Consider the following 24,667-nt stretch of genomic DNA (forward strand, 5'->3'; position numbering starts at 1 on the left):
GGCGGGGAGTGACCATGAGGGCGCTCAGAAGGCATCCCCAGCCCACCCCAGGCTGCCAGCCCATCCCTGGCTCTGCAGACGGGATGGGAACGCGATTTTTTGTGGACGCAGGGAGTTGTGTCCGGCCACATCCCGGTGGGCTTAGCGTGGGGAAGGCTCCTCTGTGCTCTGTAAGGGGGGAGCTCCTGTTTCACAGGAATCCCCACAATGCGCGGGCTGCCATGGGGGATCCTCTTCATGGGGACTGCTTGTGTCACCGAAATGAGGAAATAAAACTCCTTAACACCGGTGGAGTTCTAAGAAGCACACGCTATTACCCACCCGGATACAGGGCGGGTGACTCCGCCTCAGTGCACTCATGGCTCAAGACGATACACGCCTTTATTAAGCGGCGCCAATTCATCAGAAAATGTTACATACGAAGGTCTTTGTTGTCAGGGCGAGCTGTGCACGTGTTTTTGAGCAATTTGTTACTCAGGCAGCCGTGGAGCCCCTGAACTGGATTGGGCGGCATGGAGTTATTACCGAGCCCTCGATGTTCCACAGCCGCATCACCTTCCGTGAGCCGTGACTTCCTATCAGCACCTGCATCGGGGGTCCTCTCTTATGGGGGTGCCTGTAATTGGGGGCACCTCCCTAGTGGGCACTTCCTGTTAGGGACGGGTCCTTCAGGGGGTCCCTCCCTAATGGGGACTGCTTGTAAGGAGCGTGCCCTTAACGTCGCTCCTCCCTGATGGGGTCGCCCCTTAATGGTAGGGTAGTTCCTAATGGGGACTGCCTGAAATGGTGGCCCCTTCGCTGGGGGCTCCACACAATAGGGGTCCCCTTAATGAGTCACCGTGAAATGAGGGCTGCCCTTAATAACGCTCCCCTCCACACCGTGGGCTCCCCATGCGGCGCCTCCTCTATCATGAGGGGCTCGCTGCAAAGGGCGACCCCTCCGTACAGCGGCCCCCCGGCTGCGGGTGACCCCCGTAACGCGGGGGGATGTTCCCGCCCCGAGAGTCCCCTCTCCGAGCGCAGGGGCAGAGCCCAGGCCAGCTCAGCGCACATGTGGCTGGGCTGTCCTCTGCTGTCCCGTCCCGTCCCCTCCCCTCCTCCGGCCGGCCCACACGCACACCCAGCCCTCCTCCTTCTCCACCTCCTCCTTCTCCTCCTCCTCCCACTTCCTCCGCACAGCGCGGGCTGCCGGCCGAGGAGGGGCAGCGGCCCCCGTTCCCCCGTCCGCGCCGAGCCCCCAGCCGAGCCCGTAGCGATGCGCCGGGGGAGGCACCGCGCCGCAGCCGCAGGTGAGTGCGGGCCCGGAGCGATGCGCGTCCCGCGGAGCCGCGGTGGAGCGGAGGGATGCGGGGGCAGCGGGGCGGGGGGACCCCCAGCCAGCGCCGCGCTTGCCTCGGGCGCCCTCGGCGGCTGAAACCCTCGAGCAGGGGGGGATCGCCGCACGCCTTCCTCGGGATCGTCCGCTTCTCCTCGGGCGAGGAAAAACGGGTCGCGGGCTCCGCATCCCGGGATTTTACCCATTTATGGACACTTTGGATCATGCGGCTGATTCGCGGCGCGAGTGCGCTCCGGCTCCTGCCAGAGGTTTCTTTGGGGGTCGCCGGAGTGTTGCCCGCCCTGATGCGGTGGCCGTGGCTGTGCGGAGGGGACAGAAGGAGCGGCCAGCCCTGCCGCATCCATACCTCGTGTCCTGGCAAGGGCCTGCGAGCACCGAGGGGTCCCAGCCGTGACCGTGGCCAGCCTCGGATGGGAGCGACATCGATGGGCCGGGATGGGATCGATGCGTTTTGGAGGGGTTTTCCTGCCCCAGGCAGGAGGGGACGCAGTCACTGAGCCCTTCTGGTGGCTGCTCATTGCTCCGTGAAGTTTTGGGGTTTTTTAAATAAAAGTGAGTGTTCCTTGGGGGAGAGAGGAGGTTTCAACTTGAATCGCAGAGCAGCCGTGGCTTGGTGCATGCATTCCAGAGGGATCCTGCCTTAAAAAGCAGCTGGCTTGCTCCACGGGAAGGATCCGGCTGGGCTTTTGCCCGCCTGGGAGAAGATGGGGAGCTGCAAACTTTGTGGGAAAGGGACAAGAAGTGGAATGAGGGAGCTGGGACCGCTGAGGCCTCTTGTTGGTTCCCGCAAACGGCCGAAGTTTGGGGGAGCGATGCCGGGGAGCTCATCCGAAGCCGCCGGACATGGTGACCTCCTGGGCAGGATCCCGAAGTCGCCGAGGTTGTGAAAGCGGGCTTGCAGCCGGCCGGGGCAATCCGCCTCCTTCCCGCTGGAGTCCGGGGGACCCCGGGAGCCCCCCCGTGCCGCAGCACCTCGGCGGGGCTGGGGCTGCTGGGTGCCAGCGGCTCCGGGAGCTTTTATTGCTCGATTCCTGCGGCTCGGCCGCGAGTTGGCGGCTGCTTTTGGCATCACGTGGCGCTGGAGGAGGCGGGAGAGTGCGGGGAGAGGCTGCCGCTGCGGGCACCGCATCCCGGGCACGAAACTCCGGGCAGCCTGCGTGCCCCGCTGCTAACACCCACGGGCGCATTGCTGGCGGCTGGCGGGGCAGAAAGGGACGGCCGAGGTGTTCCCCACGGCCTCGGCAGGCCGAGGAGCAGCGGGAGCCCTGCCGTGTCCTCTGCACAGCGAACCGCGGCAGAGAAGGCTCCCGCGGGAGCTGCTGGGGACGTTTTGCTGCTGGTGGCACGTGTTCCCTCTGGGCTTGGTTTTACTTTTACTCCCTCCCGGCCGAACGGCCCCGAGTGGGAAAAAGCCCCGAGAAGAGGGAAAGGGGGGAAAAAGGGAAATGAACACTAAAGAAGATGAATAACGGGCTGTGTTTATTCCACCCGCTGCTTTTCCCAGCTGTAGGGTTTCGGAATTACCGGCTGCATGTGTTGGGGTTCGTGCAAGCATCCCCCCCAGCGCTGATTCCCACGCGTCCCTCTCCTCCCCCGCTGGCAGGGACAGTCCCAGAGGGAAAAGGCTAATGGTGGCAGCAAAAGCAGAGCAGCTTTCCCGCCTGGCGCTGGTGTGGGGTCGGCACTGGTTGGGCAAAGTCCCTTTGGATCTCGTGGAGAGAGGAGCCCCTCTGCCGAATGTGGCTGATGAGCTCAGCCCTCTCAGCCGGTCCCTGTGCCCGGCTCCGGCCCTGCAGTGGGATCACCCGTCCCGTCCTGCAGCTCTGCAGCCAGAATCAACTCGGAGCTGGGGAAACGGGGCGGCTGCACCGTGCCCGGTGGCGTCACCCGATCCCGTGGTGACGGCGGGGCCGGTGTCACAATGTCCCCACGGCGGGGAGTTGCAGATGCCCGGGGCTCCAGGGAAAGGGAAGCAGCAGTGGCGAAACATCGGGACTCACAAGATGCTGGATTTCTGTCCCAGCTTGTCCACCCCTGCCATTGTCCCCGCTGGGAAGGGACCCCGTGCCTGCATGGCCCTCCCACGCAGCATCTCCCAGGAGATGGATTTAAACCCCACCCTCCCAGCGGATCCCTTTGGGAAGGAAAAGAACCGCGCCTGGGGTTTTCTTCAAGCGTGCTTCCGTTTGAAGGAAGCTGCTTTCTCTGGATCCAAGTGCTGGCAAATGGAATTGGCATTGCACATCTTGGGAATGACCCCGAGGACTTATCCTGAGGCTAAAAGTGTTGGAAATGACGTGGGGGAGCTGCTTCCAAGGGTGCAAGCAGGGAGGGAAGCACCGCGGCTCCCGTGGGGGTTTCCGGGGGATTCCAGGAGAGCAGTGTCCTTCCCGGGAAGAGATAATTGCTGAAGCTTGCATGAGAAACCCACCAGGACGGCTGAGCGAGGGCTGCAGCCTCAGCTGTGCTGTTGTGGGGTGAGCTGGGGAGCTCTGCTGCCCTCCCGGCAGAGCTGCAGCAGCACCAGTGGCTCGCTCCCTTATCTGCCCCACAAGTCTCCCTCCATATCTGCTGTTTCCCCTGCTGTTGATGTGGCTTTTATCTTATCTCCACGTGCTCTTCCTCCATTTCCTCCTTGGCTTCTCTGCTAAGGCTGCCACAAAAGGAAAGAAAACCACCCCAAAATGGAGGAGATCCTACTGCAGGGAGTGCATCCCGGGGCTTGGGGCTGCTGGGCCATGCCGGGTGACAGGGGGTGACACTTGGCCCTGCTGGGAGAGTGCTGAGTGATGCACAGGTTTGTCCTGGGGCTGCCTGGGGGATGTGCAGGATGCTCAGGTGATGCTGGGGATGCTGGCTGATGGTCCAGCGGTGCTCTTGGGGCTCAGGTGATGGGCAGGTGTCTCAGTGGGATGCTCAGGAGGCGCTGGGTGATGCCAGCTGATGCTCAGAGCGCGCTTGGGGTTCTCGGGATGCAGGACTGTGCTGGGACAGGCTGCCAGCTCCACCTGCTGGCACCCACCTCCTGTCCCTGGGGGCCAGCCCCACCCCACAGCAGCCCCAAATCCCCTGAGGGAGGGGCTGAGCTGCTGCCTGGGGGTAAAACCCTCACATCACTTTACAAGGTGGTGCTGGGGATGGGAATTTTGGCACTCTGGCTCTGTGTCTGCTGGCTCCTCACCCGAGCTGAGCCAGCTTTGCTCCCTGCTGCCTGCAGCAAATTCTCTTTGAGCTGTGGAACCAAAGCAGCCGGAGCTTTCCAGGGCTTTTCCAAGGAGAGGAGTGGAGAAAGGCCCCAGCAGCCTCCCAGCACTCCCCCACTGGCAGGGAGGGTCGGATGCTGTGGAAAGGGCAGATCCCTGCACAATGAAAGCCCTCACGACCGGCCACGCTGTGGAATTGTCCAGCAGACTGTGCAGCTCCAGTTAACGCTCACACAGGCGTTGGACCTGCAGTGCCATTCCCCTGTGGAAAGGGACTCAGATGTGCAGAGATTCCCCGTCTTGATCTGAGGCCTGCCTGATGCACTGAAAGTTTGTGCTGAGATTATCAGATGGTATTATATTGACGGTTGCTTTATTTGTGTTTTCCTCGAAAGTAACTCATATGGTGACCAAATTTAGTCAAACAACTTTTATACTTTGTTAGTTTCGTTTTTGCTAAGTTGCCGTTTTGCCTTTTTACTTGGGAAAAAAAAATGATGTGGGAAACGCTTTTTCTATTACAGAAGTAGAATTTTGTCCCAGCCAAACTTGGCCTGGGAGTTTGTGCAAGGATTTACGCATATTTGGACCAAAAAAGATATGTCCTAACCTTCCATATTCTGCCTCAGAAGGCTTGGAATTTATGATGATGTGGCTACAATTTCCAGAGTTATTAACAGGAGAACTGATCAATCTGGAGCAAGGAATAGAAGAAAATGTCCCATGGCCTCCTGTCCCGTGATATCGAAACCCAGCAGGGTGGGAGATTTGGAGCGAGCAGCAGCAGGAGAGAACTGCTGGAACGTTTGAGTCGGGGCTGGAGTTAGAGGCTGGAATGTTCATGGTTAACGCCTCAAACCGTGGAGCATTTGCAGAACCTGCCCAAGTGCAGAGGGGCACCCCCCAGGCCAGGCTGCAGTTACTGTTGGACAAGAGAAGGGAAGAGGCTGATAAGAGACAAATCCTGCCCAGTGTGATGGTCAGCCTGCAGTTAGCCTGCAGACATTCATCCCCTCTGATGGGCCATAATTGGCCTCTCAACTGCACCTGCCAGCAGTTGTATCACAAGCAAACAAACCCTCAGGTGTCCCGTGATGCAGAGTTACATCACCCAGAGTCAATTCCCTGCCCCAGGGGAGGTACCTGGGTGTTCCCACCTGGCCTGAGCATTATATTAACCCCTGGAACTTTGTGCTTCCTGAACTTCCCTCACCCCGGGTAGATCATCACCGTGGAATTGCAACCTCCCAGGCTTGTTGGAAGATCCGTGGGTGCTGGGATCTTTCTACTCTTACCCTTTCCTTCCCTTTCTTTTCCTTAGGTGTTTTTGAAGTGGTATTTACACGCTTTTGTATTGCTGTATTACAGTAGATAATAACCAAAACAGCACCACTGCAACTAAATGGTTCTAAAATAAACGCCATGTTTATATATATTTATATATATATATGTTTTAATATATTTTATATATTTATATAGATCCATATGTATTTATTTATATATATATATTCATATATATTATTTATATATTTATATATATATATTCATATATGTTTATAAACACTGTTTAATCAGCATTGTTTCACTCTAATCAGCCCCAAAGGATCAATTAACAAGAACCTGGCTTACCCTCATGTCGCAGCCGAGACTGACACATGACACGACACTTGAGGTTCATGTGGCAACAGGAATTTTTTTTTAATTGCAGTTCCCTTTATACATTTTTAGAAAGCCCACGCAGTTGATCCTGACTGGCTGAATTTAGTTACCACCCAGCTTACGGGCCCATAGCTGTCTTGTGTCCCTAATGGCCTAGAGTGGTCGAGTTATAATTAGGGTTATCTATAACTGAGGCTTCCAGGCTGCTGTTAGCCACCTCAGTTCCCCCTTTCTGTTTTTAAACACGGGGGCAATGTTTGTTGTCTCCTGCAGGGCCCTTTGCAGACAGGTTGACAAACACTGCGCAATGTCCAAAATAATTGACACAAATAATAAGCCTAGGTGGGATGAGGCTCTGCATCCAACTCGACAAGTCTAGCCTTACCAGTTGTTGTGTATCCCACATACCATCTAAAAGGATTTCTCAAGCGTGTCTGAAAGTCATCAAGCACTGCTGCTCAGGGTGGCATGCTGCACACTATTTACATTAATAAACTAATTACACAAACAAAGAGAATTGCATTTAACTTGTTTACAAATGGTTAAACTTTAAAAACTATCATGCTTTGTTGATGATATGTCCCCAGGGGGTTTGATTTACAGGGACAGTTTGCTTTCACACGACCTTGTTGCCTACAACCATAACACCGGTGTGTTAACAGCGGCTGCAAAAGAATCTGTCTTAGATTGCAGTGCAAGATGTCACCAAAAGTATGCATTCTATGACAATCTGTTAAATCCAGGTGGGGCAGTGTTCTTTATCTCTTCCATGACCCATCCTCCCTCCGGGAGATATCTTCTGTTAACGGGCCATTGAGTGTCACTGCCTGACTGATAAAATTCCATCATCCCATTGTGAGATGCTCTGCCCAGGGGGAGGAGCCAAACATTCTTCCTGGATACAATCTGAGACTTCAAACACCACAGGCAGCCTTTTCCACTGAATCAACAGGACCAGTCCCTTCTACATTACCACTGGACCTTCAGAGGAAAACTCCAGTCTTCTACTGGATCACTGCTCCAACAGAATCACATCTTTCACTCCAGGAGGATTGCAGCCACCGTGTGTCAGACTGCTACCAACACCCTGACTGACAGGGTGTCAGGTCATATTCTGACTCTGTCAGTGGATTTTTTTTGTACTGCTGCATTTATTTTAATTTTCCTAATAAATTGTAGGGGTTTTTTATTTATACATACCAGTAAAGAACTGTTATTCCTATTCTCATATCTTTGCCTGAGAGCCCCTTAAATTCCAAACTGTAATAATTTGGAGGGAGGGGGTTTACATTTTCCATTTCAAGGGAGGCTCCTGCCTTCATTAGCAGACACCTGTCTTTCAAACCAAGACAGAATCAGCTAACAAAGCAATACTATCTGATTCAGTCCCAACTTTAGCACATGCATAAATTAATTTATTTAAGGATGGATTTTCTTTTGGTAACAAATCCAGCCCTTTTGCAGTCCTCATTTGCATTAGCCAATGCCAATTTTCAATTAATTGATTTCTCGCATCATTATTTCTTATTTGCTTTTCCATGGCATCTTCTATCCTCTCTATGAATTGCATGTATGGTTCCTTGGGCCCTGTTTGATTGTTGAATACCTCTGAGTTGGTGTTGCCATATCTGCAGCCTTCAGCAGGGCTTGTATCCCCATGTCTTTTGACTGTACTAAAATTCAAGGAGGTAGGCGTGCGTGTAACTGAAGAGTGTCAACTGGGGGCAGTCCCATGAGCTGAGAAACCCTGGCCCCAAAGCGTGGATCTTGCTGTGATACCTCCAATTTGCACTGCCTTTGATCCTCTCCATATCGCTGCCGGGTGTACTCGAACACCATCTATTGAACCGGGGTACAAAGCAGCTTTGCTGTCTGTGTAATATCAGAAGGTGTCATCTCATTGGCAGTAAGAAGCAGTGACACCCCTGCTACTGCCGGAGAGCGCAGCGTGTGTTTGGCAGCTGGCTGGCGCGGTTCAGGAGTGACCTGCCGTTTGAGGGAAACGTGCTTGTGGGGTGTGCTCCAGTCACATCTCAGCACCGGGAGAGCTCCGATTGTCCCGCCCACAGGCTTTGAGCCACCCTACGGCAGTGGGGGCATGGACACAGAGATCTTTTCCGTACCTTTGAGATTCCCATCCGCAAGAGCAATCAGCTTTACCCGCCTCCAGAAGCGGACTGGATCGTAGCTAGAGATGGTGACTGATACTGGTAGTGCAGCAGAAGCATCCCCTCGCGAGCTGGCAAGAGTGTGATGGCTTGGGTTCCCCCCATTAGGATGTTGAGCATTTATTAATGAAAAGTGTTCCTTGGGCTTCCCAAGCTGTGTATGCAGCAGGGTATGATGTTCCATGGTCCCGGGCATCGGCAACTTCCCACCAGCGCTTCCGGCACTGGGTGCCGCTTGACTTTTGGGCTCTGCTCGTGTGCTGATCCCGTTGGTGGCTGTGCCAAGCGGTGGCTGGGCTGCCCACACAGCCGCAGGCAGGGGCGTGCTGAGCACGTTAACGGTGACGTGGAGCACAGCGATGGCTCTGGTGGCCACGACGTGGGCGGGCTCAGGTGCTGTGCAAACGCATCCATTGCGGGCAGCAGCAGGGGTACGGTGGACAAGGGGCTCTGCTAATGGCCGCTCCCTTGTTGGTTTTTTGCCCATCACCTCTGCCCACAAGCCCGAGGTGGCATTCACTCCTGCCCTGGATTCCCCCTGCCCTCCATCCTTACGGATGATCCAGTGCATGGTGCCCACAGTGCCTCAGCTGTGGCTTTCACACTCTGCTCGGCTTTTATTTGTTTTAAAGTGTCCCGTACCAAACGCCAGGTCATTTAGACATCTTTAGTTGTTTTGTCGCCTTGTGAGGCTGAGTCAAATATCAGCTCGCCAGCCCGCTCCCATGTTTGTACATTAAAAGCAGCTTCCGTGGCTGTGCCCAGTCCACACCTCTTACACCATGATAGCAAGGCTTGTAGAGCCTGTTCATAATATTTTATCCTGGTTTGCATGGAAAGAGGCAGCATACCTGTACCAACGGCCTTTTCCTCCAATGAGACTTTCGTCCCCGTGTTCCCAGTGGACGCTCTCTATTTACAATGGTCTGGACTCTGCAGCTCTGGTCACTCCTGGCAGTTCACCCGGCTGCCTCTCCGCTGGGCTCCGTCTCCCCACTCTGTACGCAGCAGGCTGCTGCCAGTCATGGTGGCCATCACCACCTCTTGTAGTCAAGAGGGACACACGACACGACACTCGAGGTTCATGTGACAACAGCAAATTTTTGTTGCATGCAGTTCCCTTTTATAAGAGACGGTCCACAGTTTCCCTCATTTACCTCACGACTGTCTCAAGGACAGAGACTAAAACCCTGAAGAGCCTGGAGTTCTGGCCTGGATGAGGTGGATGCCTGCCAAGTGATTGTTTGCAGGTCTGCATGCTCTGCTGCCACGGTACGCTGCTTCGAGCAGGGACTGGCAAGGAGCGGCTTGCTCTGTGCGCTTACACCTGCTTCACAGATGTTATAAATTAAAAGCTTGGCCGGGCCAATATTCAAGCAGCAATCAATTTATTAATTAATATGGTAAAGTATGAGCAATACAGCGCTGGGTACAGTGGGGGAAGTTTTCCCTCCAGCTGCACAACGATTGTTGTGGCTTACAGGTATTTATAGGAGTACTCATAAGCTTTCTCAGCAGTTTCTATTCCCAATTTTTACGTCACAATTCTATACACTATTGTGAGTTAGTTTTCTCAGGATGTACCCCAGAAAGGAGGATCCCCAGATGGTGGGATCTGGCTTCCGAAAGAAGAAAGAGGTCTCCCAGCTGGTGCTGTCCAGACTCCAGATGGGGGCCCACCTTTTGATTGCAAAGACTATAAATCTCATAACAGTGATGTCCAGCTTCCCTTGGTCGAAGCTATCAATCCTTGGGCTGATGTTCATCTTCCTTTCTCAAGCTGCTTTTTACTGTTTTGCTAAGGTGTTGAGATAAGCATGTTTCCTTTTTATGTATTCTAAAGCTATAGTTTCAAAGCTCCTTCCTACAAGCAATATTCTAAAATTATACTTCAAAAGGTTATTATTGCAAAGCTGTTCAATGCTTAGCTACGAGCAGAAAGTTCCTGTCAAACAGCAACATCCTTAAAGCTTTAATTCGGATGCTGTAAAGGTTAACTGCGAACAAAGGATAGGTTCAAAGGCCTTCTTCCATGCTTTACTTCCTCAGTTATTTCTTAGAATTCGTCTTTATAACTGTCCCATGATCAGTTTCCACACATCACAATTACAAGTACACACGCTGCCTGTATGTACCTGACACGAAACACAGCTTTGTATTTCACACGGAGCAACAGGTCTCATCACAATAGCCTATGAATTACCCAACCTCTTGGCCAGATGCCACTCGCTTTAGACAAAGACTATAAAAAAGTAATTTTCTGAGGTAATTTTGGTGATCCCTCACAGAATGAAGAGGAATCTATAGGCTGTACCACGAGGACTTCATCTCTCCTTTGGTAGCTATACCCCGCCTTCTCTCTCTCTCCCCTTTACTTTGTTTTCTTCATATCTCTCCTTCTTCTCTGTCACATCGTTGTTGGCACTCAGTAAAGGTGCACTGTTGTCATTAAACCGAAAGTCCCCTGCTGCGTGTCTTTTGCACTCTGAGAGAGGTAAAACAAACCCGCGCTTGTACTGGCGGCTCGTGACACCTTTAAATAGTTTCAGAAAGCCTGCATGGTCAGTCTGGATTGGCTGAGTTTGTTACCCCCTGCCCTACTGGCCAATAGCCGCCTGCATCCCCAACGGCCTAGCCTGGCTCCCCAGTGGCCTACACTGGTCGAGTTATAATTAGGGCTATCTATAACTGTGAGGCCTCTAGGCCTGCTGTTAGCCACCACACCCTCACCTCGTGGCGTGGCTTGTAACCCTCTGCCATCACAGGCTGCTGGCTGTGGGGACTTGCTTTCCTCATGGCTCATTCTCTGTCTTTTCCAGGAAGGCCAGCTCACCTCTCCGGTGGCGACACCGGCACCAGCGTATAAATGGCCTCAAAACGGTACTCGCAGTCTGCAGGCCCCGTGATCTTCAAGAAGCTACCTCGTCTGGAGCCCGCCCCCAGCTTCCTGCCCAGCAAAATCTCAGGCTCATCCAGCCCCGAGCCCCACCCTGGCTCTGAAACCCATTTCAACTACAAGGGCTCCTACTTTGCCTGCCCGCTGCAGAGCCCCGAGGGCCCCCAGCAGCCCCCGGCTGGCTGGAGCCCCACGCCCACCTACCTGCACTACGGCCCCGGTGCCCTGAGCCAGCCCGTGCCGGCCGAGGCGCCGCTGCTGGGCTTCCTGCTGTACCCACCAGAGAGCCTGGGCAGCAGGCTGCAGCGCCTGGACACCCAGAAGAGCAAGGACAGCCTGAGCCAGGAGCAGCCGATGGCCAGAAAGAAGCTGGACAGTCCCAGGTGCCCCTTGCCGGTGAAGAAGCCAGTAGTGGTGAAGAAGACAGCTCCTCTAGCAGTCCCCAAGCCGGTGTACGGAGCCCCCGCCTCCTTCCTGGCTCCCAGGATGGCTCTGCTACTGGGAACACAAGCAGAGAGCCTGCAGCAGCGACCAGGGGAGGCAACTTGGGCCCTGCCCCCTGCCACCCACCCTCTGCACCCCAGTGAGCCCCACAAGAGTGGTCCTAGTGTTGACCACAGCCTCCTGCCGCTGCCCTCCAGCTTGGCCCTGCCTTCCAGAGAGCAGCTGAGCTCCCCCGCTGCCTTACCCCACTACTGCATCACCTTTGATAAGTACAGGTCACCCCCCAGCACCCCGTTCCTGGAAGCAAGTTGTCCCTCTGCCCAGAGCCAGAAGAAGGTGCCGGAGGTCCCCAGCCTCAGCCTGGACCCCTGGCCCAAGCTGCAGCCACCTGACAGCAGCCCAGTGATGCAGGAGAGGTCAGCAATGTGCTACCCAGCCTCCCCATACCCGCTGTCACCCCACAGATCTGGCCCCCTCTGCCACCCCCCAGCTCCCAGTGTGGGAGAGCCCAGCGCCCTGCCCAGCTTTGGCTACGTGGGGAGCAGGGAGCCCTTTCCCAGCACCTACCTCAAGCCCCAAGAGCCCAGGAGTCACTTTCCCAGCCCCTTGGAGCCCTACATGCCGAGGACAGCGGGTGCCAGGCTGAGGGATGCTGAGCCGGCCAGGGATGCCGAGCTGCCCAGGAGCAGCGGGTACCCGGGGTTTGCCGTCAGCCCGGGCGATGCGTCCGTGTTCCACGCCTCCTTTCCCGGCATGGAGCCGGGCTGTGAGCAGCACAGGGCAGACAGTCCGCAGTGGCGAGCAGGACCGAGGCACAGCAGCGCTTTCCAGCCCGTCTGCGCCTCAGAGAAACTTTCGGGGGGCTCCGGTGGGCTCGCTGAGATGTTTCCCGAGAGAGGAGGGAGCTGGGAGAAACCCAGGCGAGGGGAGGAGGAGCCTCTGTACCCCGGGAGGAGGAACAGCAGCCCAGCCCCTCAGGACACCCCCCATGGGGAAGGAAATGCCTGCAAGGTCAAGGATCCAGCCAAGGAGCTCATCTGTCCTTCTCCGTCTGTGACCCCCATTAAAGGGCTGAAAGACAAGAGGGACACCAAAGCTTTGTCATCCTCCCCACCAATGCCTGTGATCCACAACGTCTTCAGCCTGGCACCTTACCAGGAGTACCTGGAGAAGGCCAACGGCACAGACTCCATCCTGTTCTGCAGGAAGCATCTGTGGGAGGACTCTTCACCCCAAAACATGGGTGGCAGCCAGGAGCCTGCTGCCCTCAGAATTGTCTCGGTGGTGTCCAGCCTGAGGTCGGGTAGAGATGCAGTGCAGAGCCAAGAGGAAAGCTGCTACAGGAGCATCCCTAAAAAGCCAAAGCCTGTGCCCCAAGAGCTGGAGTCTCAGGAGGGCAGCCCTGACAGGGTGGGCACCGAGGAGCCACCCCCTAAGGAAATGGTGCTGGACCTTAGCTTCAAGAAGAGACTGGTAGAAGCTGGGGACACCCAGAGACCCTCTGGCTGTGCGGAGGGGACACTGGACCGAGATTATAAGGACGAGAAAGAGGCTGCAGGAGGGAAGGTGGGGTTGGGAGAGGGGGCGCAGCCCCGGATGCCTGAGGAAGACTCAGGGGACAGGAGCAACTTCCAGAGCTCAGCCAACTTCATGTTCCAAAAATACAAGCTGCTGCCCTCCCTCCCACCCAGCACTGAGCCACCCCAGCAGGATGGCAGCTCTCAAGTCCCCCAGCCCAGCCCCCCCAGCAGCACCCCCACACCAGCTCACCCAGCCTCCTCTCCATCCAGCAACCCCCCATTCCCATCATCTGGCCCCCAGCTTAGCATCATCCTAGCCCCAAACCCTCCCCAGATTGTGCCTCCCAAAGCCCCCTCCACTCCAGAGGAGGAGAAGGTGTTGGTGGTCAAGAAGGTTGATGTTGTCCCCTCACGGAGCCCCTCGGGGCAGCACTTCACCACCCTGCACACCTTGCTCTGTGACACGATTTCTGGCTCGGTGTCCCGCTCCTCCCCAGAGCTCCTGCGGCAGTGGCTGAAGAAGGCTGAGCTGGCAGAAGAGCTGGGAGAGATGCCCAAATCCCTGCCCAGCCCCAAAGATGGCTCCAAGGCTCCCAATCCTCAGAAGCCCAGCAATGGCAAGGAGATCTGGCTGGCTTTCCAAGACGTGGCCGCGCTCCTCACCAAACTGCTCTCCCAGCTGAAGACCTTCATGTCCGCTTGCCCTTTCCCCCACGTCGTCCGGGCGGGAGCCATCTTCATCCCCATCCACGTGGTGAAGGAGAAGCTCTTCCCAAAGCTCCCCGGGAGCTTCGTGGACCAAGTGCTGCAGAAGCACAAGGTGGAGCTGCGTCCCACCACTCTCTCAGAGGAGAGGCACCTGAGGGACCTGGAGCTGAAGAGCTGCACATCCCGCATGCTGAAGCTCCTGGCGATCAAGTGGCTTCCTGAAATCTACCCTGACCTGCTCAACCTCCACTGGCACAGCTCCATCCAGGAGCAGCTCGGTAGGTAGCCAACACCTTCTGGGGATGGGTCCCTGTGGCTCTCCCAGGGATGTTCCAGCTGCACCTGCCCTCCAAGTGCTGCTGTTCTTGGGGAGCATCCAAAGGTGCCTCAGCATCCCTGTCCTATCGAGGGTTCTGCCCAGCTTTTCCTCCGTGGGTTGTGGAGGGGGAAAGTTTGAACTGGAAGGGTGAAAACTCATCCTGGGGGTGTCAAGGAAGTTTCAGTCAGTTCCAGACCACCTCTGCCCATCCAAAGGCACAGTGTCAGACTTGTCACCCATGGCTGTCCCATCCAGCTGGTGACTTCACTGCTGTGTCCAGATAACGTTCTGTTGCTGCTCAAGGCCATTAACAGCAACTTTGTTTCTTCCAGATTCAAGCTCGGAGACTGGCCAGCAGCCTTCCAAGTAAGTAACTCCTATTCCAAAGTGGGTTTATAGGAATTTATGGGATTTGTTTGTAATTTTGTGGAGGTGTATGTGTGTGGATTTCATGTGAGGATGAGCTGCTGGAGCTGGCTGGGGAGGCTCTGCTCCTGGGGCTGGGCTGGAGCGGGGAATTTTTGGGATGTGGAGCTTGACCTCCCTAACCACTCCTTCCTCTCCCAGGTAGCCCTGTCCTGGAGGCACTGAAAACTGATGGCAAAGCAACAGCCACAGAGAGATCAAGGAAAAGGAGGCACTGAGGAATGTGTCAAGGGCAACAGCCAAATGATGACGGGGATGGGAAGGTCCCAGGTCCCCAGAGTCGAGGATGCCGACACCACCAGCAGCCCTGCAGGCAGGTGCTCAGGTCCCACTGGCATCAGGATCATCCAGGATACTGATACCTTGCCAGGGACCCTCTGGGGATGCTGCTCAGGGTGGAGAACAGCTCAGTGGTTTTCCAGGGACACACACACACACAGATGCTGCTGGCGGGTTATCCGGGCCCGCAGGCTTGGGCTCGAGCCCCTCACGGCAGCTGCAGCAGCTGCTTTTCTTTGAGTGGATCATCTTTCAGTGCATCTCCTGCCTCCTTCTGTGATTGCCCTGGGAGTGGCTGGAGTTCCAGTGAAGCTGGAGCAAGAGGAGCATGAAAATGGCCACAGCACCGTCCCCAGCCTTGGAAAAAGGGACTGCAGGGATGACATCCCACCTCCTCCTCTCTCTGAATCCCCCTCCTGCTTTATCCATGCCTTTCCCAATAAAGATCCCCTTCCTCTAGGATTTTTGCCTTTAAAGTGCCACAAAGACATGGCACAACAGCAAGGGCAAGGGAATCATGACTTCCATAGTCCCAGGACTAAGTTGGTTTTGTCATAAATGAAGACATTTTACAAATGTTCTGGATTTACCTTTATAAGGAGCTGCTGCCTTCAGGTCATGTGTTTTGGGGTTGTTTTTTTCTTTAAATACAGTAATTTATACGTGTCTTTTTATTTAAACTAAAAGGCTGCAAGAAACATTTAAAGACTCTTAAAGAAAAGAAAACCAAATCACTTCATATCCCAGATCCTGTCCCAGAGGAGAATGTGGGAGATGCACGTTTAGGGACCAGCTCGGTGGAGACTAAAGGGGCAGAGAGGGGAATGATGCTGCCAGACCTTGGAAGGAAGGATCCTTTCATCCCAAAGGGTTATGGGCGTGCCAGGAGGGATGTGGGCATCCCAGGACTAATGGACAGCCCCACACCCTGGGGGGCTGCAGCAGGGTACACAGCAGAGGCCTTAAAATCTCATCGCTCAGGTGTTCTTCAAGCTGCTGCAGGGCATGGAGGAGAACAAAACAAGGGTTATTCGAATTTTTTATTCCACTACAGGGAATATTTATTTTAAACTAAGAAGATGGGGGAGGTGTGGGGTGTGGGTAGAAATGACCCTACCTAAACTGTACTTATTTTAGCCAAAAGGTGTGTTTGCTACTGGGGGATTTCTGTGGGTGCCTTCCTGTTTTCTGTGGGGATGGGGTGGCTGTGGATGGGTTGGGTAAGGGGAATGCTGCTGTTCTCCTCACTCCCCCCCCACCACTCCATGCCTGTGCACGGTGATTCGGAAAGCAGTGTTTGTTAATAATGTTGATTTTGTACATATAAAGGTTCCAGGGAAGAAAGTTCCTTCCCTTTATTTAATTTTTTGGTAAGAACATGAAGAGTTGCCTCACCTGGTTTAAATGAGTTTGGCTTGTTTCCAGACATGCCCTGCTTCTGTCCCTGCCTCCCAGCGTGGGCACAGCAGGACCTTCCTGGGGTTGGAGGGTCCCCAGATCCCCCACCCGATGCACTGGCTCTCCTCTCCCTTCAGCAAGCCACAAGTGCTGTGCCCAGCACACTGCACCCTCACTGGGGGCTGGATCCAGTGTCCAGGATGCCATCACAGGAGCACATCCCAGCCTCCACAAACCCTGCGCATGACAGCCTGGGAAGAGGGTGCTGGTGGATGTCTGAGCATCAGCAACTGGGCAGGAGAGTCTGGGTTGCTCAGGGATGCAGCCTGGGCTGACCCAGGGGGGACCCTGCGACCCCTCCCCTTGTGAGCCTCCATCGGGCACAGAATGTGCCTGATCCCAAAGGCCCGGTGCTGCAACCCACGTTCTTCAGCCCCCGCTGGTGGAGCCCGGCAGGTGAACACTGCCACAAACTCTCCAACAGGGAGTTTTGGGGAGCATCAGCAGGGTTTGGGGATCCTCCTGCCTGGAGGGACAGGCCCAGCCCCTCCTGCTGCTGCTGAGCGCTGCAGAGGAGCAGAGGGAAGCTGAGAGGCCTCCAGCTTCACCTGGGGGATGCAGATGAGATTGTGTTAATTGGGAGCAGCTGGAACGGAGCCACGGCCTCCCCTGGGACAGCAGATAAAAGGCAGGGCTTGGCTGGGCCTCGGTGCTCTCTTCTGCTGGGCTGCTGCCAGGTGAGGGGTGCTGGGGGGCCTGGCCCTGCTCGGGGAGGTGTCTGGGGCCGAGGTGGGTGTTTGGGGCAGGGAATGAGGCAGTGTCTGAGCCCAGGGCTGCTCACAGCCCTGTGCTGCCCTGGCAGCCTTCCAGGAGGTGCTGAGGCTGGCACAGGCTGTCCTGAGCTGGAGGCTGCCGGGACAAGGGAGAGGTTATCCTGAGGAGCTCAGGGGATGGGGAGCTTGGCAATGGGCCAGGCACTGGGATGTGGGGCTGCAGAGACCCGGCCTGACTCTCTGCTGTCCCTCTCCGCAGCTGAGCTCTCCCCGTGGCCGCTGCCAAGAGGAGCCGAGGGCTTGGAGCGCCGAGCCCCGGCCGCCGCTGCTGCCCCGCGGGCAGGAACGATGCTCCGCGCTGCGAGGGAAGGGGCTGCGGGCACAGCCCCGGGTCCTGCTGCCCGCGGGGCTGGCCCTGCCAGCAGCCTGTGCCGCAGAGCCTTCCTGCTGCTGGCCGCGTGTGTGTGTGCCGCTGCTGTCCCCTACGGTGCTCGGACTGCTGTCACCCGGGGTCCTCCGGGCTCCCCAGCCTCCCGGCGAGGGGCGGGTGACAGTCTGGGGACAGCGTGTGGGGACCTCCTCTCCTCGGGCTGCTTCCCAGGGCTCCAAGGAGTTGTGACCGCTGGGACAGCTGCTAAGGGACAGAGCCTGGGGACACGGACTGCGGCCACACGGACATCTCGGCCCTCCCCACAGCGAGGGTCTGAGGCCACCTCCAGAGCAGGGAGTGGGCCAGCTGCTGGGGTCCCTGCCACCTCCCAGCTATGGCCGCACCCTCCTTCCCTCCCCACAGCTGCTTCTGGCCCCTCTGCAGGGGCTGCGGTGACACGGGTGGCACCCAACCCACTGGTGCCACTCCAAGGGGCAGCTGCGGGCTCTCGGGTCCCCCCCGATGTCCCCGCATGGGCACCGATGGCTGCTGGCTCCTGGAGCCCGGGCACAGCAGAGCAGGTGGTGGCCTCTGCTCTGCCAGCACGAGGGACGCCCAGCTCGGCCGAGCTGAGCCCTGGCACGCTGGGGGTGTCCCCTGCCCTGGCAGCGGAGGGGCTCTGGGGCACTGCTGGCACCGCCCTGCCTGGGGCAGCTGCTCCCTCGGTGGCCGCTGTGCTGGCCCAGGTTCCTGGGAACGGCTCTGGACTCCTGCACGCACTCCTGGCATCGCTTCCTGCTGCCCGCAATCAACGTGTGCTGGCTTCTTCCCTTCCCACGGTGTCATCTGGGGCTCCTGCTGTCCCCTCGGGGACACAGAGTGAGTGGCCTTGTCCCCCTGCACAGCCCAGTGCCACAGGAGCCTCCCCAGCACAGCCCAGGGCTCCCGGCCCTGCAGCCCCCACTGTGCCTGGGAGCAGCTCCACAGCCCCCGGTGTCATCCCGGAGCTGGGACAGCGGTTTGTGACGGAAGAACCCAGGCACAGCCAGCCCGGGACAGCATTGGTGGGACCCGTTCCCAGTCCAGCAGGACCTGCAGGGCCCAGCCCTGCCAGCCCAGGCTCTGTGCCTCCCCTCTGCTCCCCAAAGCCAGCTCTGCAGCGTGGCTCTGAGCCGGGGCACCCCCCTGTCCCCAGCAGCAGCAGCAGCGTGACATCTCCGTCCTGCCTGCCAACCTCTCCTGGAGCTGGGCGTGCAGCCAGCTCCCTGCTCAGCTCCCAGACCCTGGCTGTGCCCTCTGCAGCGACCCTCCATGCCCACGCTGTGTCCAGCGGCTCCAGCACTTCCCAGAACAGCTCCATGGCCACGGAGCAGCTCCCTGCAGCCACCAGAGAGGCCTCCAGCCCGGCTGAGCTGATGACAAGGGACAGACCTGGCTGCACAGGGCCAACAGCCCCTGCATCCCAGCCCTCCAGGCTCCCCTTGGCCACGCAGCCCGTGCACGTGCTGCCCTTGCAATTCCGGCTGCTGGGCATGGCTTACGCCCCGGCTCTGGGCAGCAGGGACTCGCAGAGCTACCGGCAGCTGGAGGGAGACGTGACACTGATGGTGGGTGCTGGGGGTGGCTGGGCTGCATTTGGCACTTTGGGGTGCGGGTGGTGCAGGCCCTGCTGGGGGAGAAGCCTGTGTGCTGCACCAGCCCTTGGCTGGTTGGTTGCACCCCTGAGCATGGTGCAGGTGGGCAAACCCCTGGCACTGCTCCACTGGAGCTTGGTTTGAGGTGGGACTGGGCTGCCCTCACCCCTGGCAGCCACAGGGCCCTGGCACATGCTGTTATTGCTGGGCTCTTCCCTGCCAGGAGTGGGGGTGGCTGCTCTGGGTATCCCAGCTCGTCCCCAGGCATTCCCAGAGGGCTGGCACTCCCTGGGGTGCCAGCGTGTCCTCCCCTGGCCAGGCTGAGCTGACTTCCCTCTATGTATTGCCCACCTGCTTGTGCATTTCCCCTTCACATGGGGGAGCTTGGAAAACCTTCCCAATTAATTACAGGATGCTTCTTCCTTCCAGCTCAACCAGATGCTGTCCGGATACAAGAACTTCCTGCGGGCAAATGTCCTTGAGTTCATGTGAGTGAGCAGCTGCTCTGCAGGGCTGGGTTTTGTGGAAGCAGCGGCCTGTGGTAGCCACCCTGGCCTTAGCGAGAGTCCCGAGTAGCAGAGTTGCTCGTTACACTTGGCTGTGATAGAGACTCTGCTCTCTTGGGAAGGTGCTCACCAGAGGAATGGCTGCGGCCATAAACACCGCGTGTGAATGCTTTTCCTTTGCCTCCCGGAAGGCTGGGAGGTGCATGTTGGAGTGAACGGCTGATAAGGGCGGGAATGTTGTGTGCTTCCATGAATGTCTGGTGGTGCCGGCTGCTTTGGCTTTCCTCTTGTATGTTCCTGAGGCTTTGTTCAACCTTTCCCATACCAGAAACATAAATATTGGTGTGTGTGTGTGCAATAAAGGTGGATCCTGCTGGAAGCAGTGGTCTCTGTTTGGTCTTTGCCAAGCTGCTGCAGGTTTGGCTGGGAGGGAAGGGCTTGCCCAGGAAAGTGCTCCAGACAGGAGCACTCAGAGGGGCTATGCTGCCTCCCTGGTGTCATCATCCTGAGGGATCCCTGTCTGAATTCCTGGATAATTACACCTGGAAGAAATAAAAAAGCAAGTGTGCAGCTCAGTGTCTGCTGTCCCTCCCAGGAATGGCTCAGTGGTGGTGCGAGGGGAGGTTCTGTTCCGGGGGGATGCTCCTGCTCCCACCAACTCCCACCTCATCCGGACAGTCGTCACAGAGGCCAGCAAGGGAAGGAGCATGTTCAGCTGGCAGCTGGATCCCCAGTCTGTCCAGTCTGCTGGTAAGTCCTGAAGATCTTCCCACAGCAGGGCTGCTGCTGCCACGTGCCCTCCTTGTGCCTCTCTCAAAGCCCAAACCCGTGCAGTTTGGGTTCCTGGCTTTTCCTCTGTTTAACATCCCTTCTCCTGGCCTGTGGAAAGCCACTGTAAGGATGTGGAGGGTGGTGCAGGGTGCATCTGTAGCAGCTGGCCCTGTGTGGGCTGGGGCTTCTGCTCGGCTCCCTGGCCTCCCCTCTTTGCCCCAGCTCTGCTGTGCTGGGACATGGTCCATCCCAACCCCTTCCCACATTCAGAGGGCTGCCTCCTCCCTCAGCTGCCCTGCTGCTTTCTGCTTTTGCTGTGTGGCCGTGGGTGAGCTCTGGGCTGAACACTCTCTCCCAAGGAAGCTGGAGGAGCAGGTATGAGTGTAACTCTTCCAACCTGCCTTAGGCTTCAGCCTGGAGAACCTGGACCCCGAGAAGCTGTCCATCTCCCTCACTGGCTCCCAGCTTGGCATGGACAGGATGGATCCTCTGGAGAGGCTGGTCAGAGAGGTGTGCCAAGCCTTGGGGGCTCTTCCAAAGGGTGATGCTGGGAGAATGGGCACAGGCTGCCTGGGTGCTGGAATAGCCCGTGCTAAACATGGGAAGGTGTGAGCTGTTGTCCTCTCCCTACCCAGGTAACTGCATCTGTCAGTGCCCTCTACAACGTGAGGAACTTCACCATCTCCCAGCTCAGGTATGGGATGCAGCTACTCCTCTGCCAACCTCCTCATTTCCTTCCCTTCACTCTGTCCTGTGCCCTCTGCAGCTAATCAGCTGTGCTGCAAGGATGGAGAGGATGGGCAAAGCTGGGAGGGGATGTGCGGCTGCAGCAGACTGTGACTGAGCCCCTTCTGTGGGCTCCCAGGGGAAAACCACCAGTAAAGGTGCTGGAGCCGCGTCCCAACCCTCCTGCCTTGCTCAGAGCTCTTCTCTCCCCTCAGGAACCTGGGTGGGAACACGGAGATCACTGGAGACCTCTACCTAGACACGGTTGTCCATGCTGACATTACGGAGGTTCTGGAAGCCCTGACTGCGCTCTCACGCCTCTCCATGGACCTGACCTCCCTCTCGGTGGAGGGTAAGGACAGTTCCCGTGTGTGCTGTGGCCAGGCTGGCTGCCACATGGGCACAGCCAGCGCTTGTTTCCTGTTCCTGCAGGGACCAAGCTCGGTCTGCACGTGTACCCTCTCTCCTTGGTGGTCACCAACAGACCCTTCAGCCAGGAGCTTCAGGATCCGCTCTCTGAAGAGCACCACAATCTCTCCAGGGCCCTTGGCGATGCGGTAGGAATGGGGCTGGTGGGAAGAGGGATTGAGGCCCTCCTGATGGGGGGAGAAGAAGAGCCATGGGAGGAAGAGGGGCTGCTTTGGGGTGTCCCAGCTGCTCCAAAAGCTGGCAGGGAGCTGAGCACAACCTTTCTTCCAGGTGGCGAGAGCCCTGAGGGATTACCCATCCTTCCTGATGGCAATCATAACAGAATTCCTGTGAGTGGGAGCAGGGGTTCTGCTGGGCAGGGCTGTACAGGGGCAGGGAGGTCTCCCTTCAGACATCAGCCAGCAGGTCATGGCTGACAGGCGCATGTTTTTGGCTACAGAAGGATTTGCAGAGGAAGCTGAGGTCAAGCATTAAGCCATTGCATCAGTGGTGACTTGCTGGACCTCCAGGGATGTCCCTTCCATCCCATGGCTCCCTGAGCGCAGAGATCTCTTCCTACTGAGCAAAACGCTCTGGGAGGAGGCTGGGAGTGCCCATGCTGTCCCTTTGGGGGGGTCATAGTGGGACTGGCAGCTGCTGGAGCTCTTCCCAACCCTGTCTGCAGGCCTGGCTCCTTGATCTGCCATGGAAACATGATCTTCCGCCACCCTGCTCCAACCAGCGTGCAAGTTCTGAAGACACTTGTGCGCTCGGTTGGGCCAAACCAGGCTTTGGCCGACTCTGACTTCCACGTGGATCCATTCTCTCTCTCTGTGGGAGGTAAGCTCCCCTCTGGGACGTGGCTCCACGAGCTCCACAGGCCCAGCGGCTCCGCTGCTGACCCGCTTCTGATCCCTTGAGTGAAGAGAAGGTCAGGTGTCTTGGCTGGTGAAGTGAGCAGAAAGTAAAATGTAGTAACAGTTGTGCCCTTTCCCTCTGCACAGCCTGGGGCACTGGGGCTGGAGCCCTTCTGCTGCAGGCTGCTGCAGGATGGGAGGAGAAGGCAGGGAGGGGGTGGAACAGGAGTTATTGCATCCCGTGTGTTTGCCCTGGAGCAGGGGGTGGCTGGCACCCCGTGGGGCAGAGCTGGCTGCTCTGGGCTCTAAATGCTGTGCTCTGCTCCAGAGGACACCCTGGACCCTCCCAGGCCCCAGCCGGGCTTCCCAGCCTACGGAGTGGCCTTGATAGTCATCGGTGGCCTCTGCATCATGGCTGCGCCCGTCGTGCTCGTGGTGAGGGCGAGTTCTGCCTGCTGGGCTGGGCCAGCAGCCCTGGCCCTTGCCTGGGCTGGGCTGAGGGACCCTGTGGGACCTGCTGGGGCTGCAGTCCTTGTGCTCTCCTCCCCAGTGCCTGGGGACCAAGAGGCTGGGCTGGCAGGCTGGAGGAGCCCTTTGGGACAGAAGAGACCCTGAAGTGGGGATCCAGACGTTGGAAATGGATAACCAGGGCTTCTGGACAGAGGTGAGCGGCCTTTGCATCCCTTGCATTTTCCTCTGTGCCTGGGAGCTGGTGTTGGTGCAGCTCACAGGTGCTTCTGTTAGCTGGTGATGATCTCTGAGGCTGCAGAAACCTGTGGGGAGCTGGAGGGAAGGGATCCTCATTCCTGCCTTCACTGGAGCTGTTTCAAGTGACCTCTTCCCTCTCCCCCCCAGGACCCTGAGGATGGTCACTTTGAGTGGCAAAGCACTTCTGCCTGAGGAGAGAAGCAGCAGCTGGGGGGAACTTGGAGAGGGGCTGTAGCTGGGAAGGAGATGCTGAGAAGCTCTCCCTGATCCTGTGGCAGCAGCTGCCAGGTGCTCCCTGAGCAGAATGCAGACTCGGGTGTGTAAAGGAATAATTCTGTATCTTAAATAAACTGTTTGTAGACCGTAAAACCCAGTCGTGAAGGAAGTTGTGTGTCTGCTGTGGGGGTAGTATTGAACCTCCCTCCCTCCTGGGCTCCCAGTACCACCACAGCCATGTGCTGCTGCTCTAACTGGTGCCAGCAAGCTGGGCTTGGTCCTCTCCAGCTTTGGGATAACAATCTTATAACAACCTTAGTGCGGGGGAGTTAAAAAAGCAAGGATGTGCATGCCAGCCCCACAGTGCTTCCCCTTCCACCTCACTGGATTTGATTTCAGATCCTGCTCTGGGGTGTTTGTTCCAGCCCCAACCCTGCCCCACAGGCTTCATCTCGGCTCCAGCCCTTCAGCAGTGATTGCAGCTCCTGCTGTGCATGCTGAATGCCCCAGAGCCTTGTTTCAGATCTTTATTTCTGTGCTGCTTTGCCTCTGGCTCTGCGCTCCTTATTCCAGCCTCAGCACCCGGAGCTTTATTTCGCCTTCCTCCGCCGCAATTTTTACTTCACCTCCAGGCCTGGTGTCTCTATTTCAGGCAAGCCCAGGGCTTTTATTTCAGCCCCACAAGCAGAATTTCACCCCCAGGTCCGCATCATCTCCCCCCACTCTTTATAAGCGCCTCAATGAGCTCCCAGCTCCGCAGCTCTTCCAGCTCCACTCTCTCAAACCTTTATTCCGCTGCCAGCTCTGCCTCTTCCCCCTGCGGCCAGGGCAGCTGTCCGTGCACCAGAACAGGATCTTTATTTCAGGTGGAGCGCTGTGACGGCGGGCCGGGCTGGCGGCCGCGGGGCTGAGGCGGCGCCGCCGCTCCCCTCAGGGCCGGCCGGAGGGGCTGGCGGGACTGCGCCTGCGCGGGCTGAGCGGGGCGGGGCCGCGCCCGGACGGCGGGGGCGGCTGTGATTGGGCAGGGCGGCGGAAGGCGGGCCGCGATTGGCGGGCGGGCGCTGTGGGGCCGCGGCCCGTGGGAGGGCGAGGTTGTGCGGAGGCCGGGCCGGCGGGAGGGCCCGGGGCGCTCCGGGTGCTGCTGCGGGCGCCCCGTCCCCTCCTCGGCCCTCCCTCCTGCCCGGCTCCCGCCTGAAAGGCCCCGCAGAGCCTCTGCCGGCGAGCCCCACCGCGGCAGGGGGCGGGGACGGGCCCGGGAGAGTTTCCGGGTCGCAAAGTCGGACTGTGCCGTAGCGGCGCGGAGCGGGGAGCGGCGGAGACATGGTGGGGAGGGGGCCGGCGG

The 24,667-nt window shown here is 57.6% G+C and overlaps 2 protein-coding genes across 5 annotated transcripts; both read left to right on the forward strand.

Moving 5' to 3' along the window:
• The first annotated feature begins 1,149 nt into the window (after positions 1 to 1,149).
• C10H15orf39 (chromosome 10 C15orf39 homolog) lies at positions 1,150 to 16,352 on the forward strand. The gene is made up of 4 exons (XM_038146955.1): positions 1,150 to 1,289; positions 11,186 to 14,212; positions 14,586 to 14,619; positions 14,821 to 16,352. Exons 2-4 carry the CDS (start codon positions 11,233 to 11,235, stop codon positions 14,822 to 14,824), a joined length of 3,018 nt encoding a protein of 1,005 aa, XP_038002883.1. The 5' UTR covers positions 1,150 to 1,289; positions 11,186 to 11,232; the 3' UTR covers positions 14,825 to 16,352.
• Positions 16,353 to 16,508: 156 nt separating this feature from the next.
• Positions 16,509 to 24,071, forward strand: LOC119705033 (proline-rich protein 36-like). Of its 4 annotated transcripts, none has more exons than XM_038146958.1 (12): positions 16,509 to 19,106; positions 19,563 to 19,621; positions 20,235 to 20,389; positions 20,817 to 20,920; positions 21,046 to 21,104; positions 21,352 to 21,488; positions 21,569 to 21,693; positions 21,836 to 21,894; positions 22,230 to 22,384; positions 22,730 to 22,836; positions 22,952 to 23,065; positions 23,257 to 24,071. In XM_038146958.1, the coding sequence occupies exons 1-12, from the start codon at positions 17,307 to 17,309 to the stop codon at positions 23,299 to 23,301; spliced, it is 2,919 nt and encodes a 972-aa protein (XP_038002886.1). In that variant the 5' UTR covers positions 16,509 to 17,306; the 3' UTR covers positions 23,302 to 24,071. The 4 variants fall into 4 exon arrangements, with proteins under 4 accessions (XP_038002886.1, XP_038002887.1, XP_038002885.1 ...); XM_038146959.1 differs by lacking the exon at positions 23,257 to 24,071 and having other exon boundaries at positions 16,509 to 17,093; positions 17,389 to 19,106; positions 22,952 to 23,241; XM_038146957.1 differs by having other exon boundaries at positions 22,730 to 23,065.
• Positions 24,072 to 24,667: the final 596 nt, after the last annotated feature.

This window comes from Motacilla alba, chromosome 10, assembly GCF_015832195.1.
Source record: "Motacilla alba alba isolate MOTALB_02 chromosome 10, Motacilla_alba_V1.0_pri, whole genome shotgun sequence".
In the NCBI taxonomy this organism is placed as follows: domain Eukaryota; kingdom Metazoa; phylum Chordata; class Aves; order Passeriformes; family Motacillidae; genus Motacilla; species Motacilla alba.

What these genes read in the sequence shown, in the direction of transcription:
- C10H15orf39 (XM_038146955.1), top strand. Translation starts at nt 11,233, where the DNA reads ATGGCCTCAAAACGGTACTCGCAGTCTGCAGGCCCCGTGATCTTCAAG. An exon ending in CTCCATCCAGGAGCAGCTCG is followed by an intron (nt 14,213 to 14,585) that starts GTAGGTAGCCAA and finishes TGTTTCTTCCAG; the next exon opens with ATTCAAGCTCGGAGACTGGC.
- LOC119705033 (XM_038146956.1), top strand. Translation starts at nt 17,307, where the DNA reads ATGGGGAGCTTGGCAATGGGCCAGGCACTGGGATGTGGGGCTGCAGAG. An exon ending in GCAATCATAACAGAATTCCT is followed by an intron (nt 21,895 to 22,229) that starts GTGAGTGGGAGC and finishes CCCTGTCTGCAG; the next exon opens with GCCTGGCTCCTTGATCTGCC. An exon ending in ATTCTCTCTCTCTGTGGGAG is followed by an intron (nt 22,385 to 22,729) that starts GTAAGCTCCCCT and finishes GCTCTGCTCCAG; the next exon opens with AGGACACCCTGGACCCTCCC.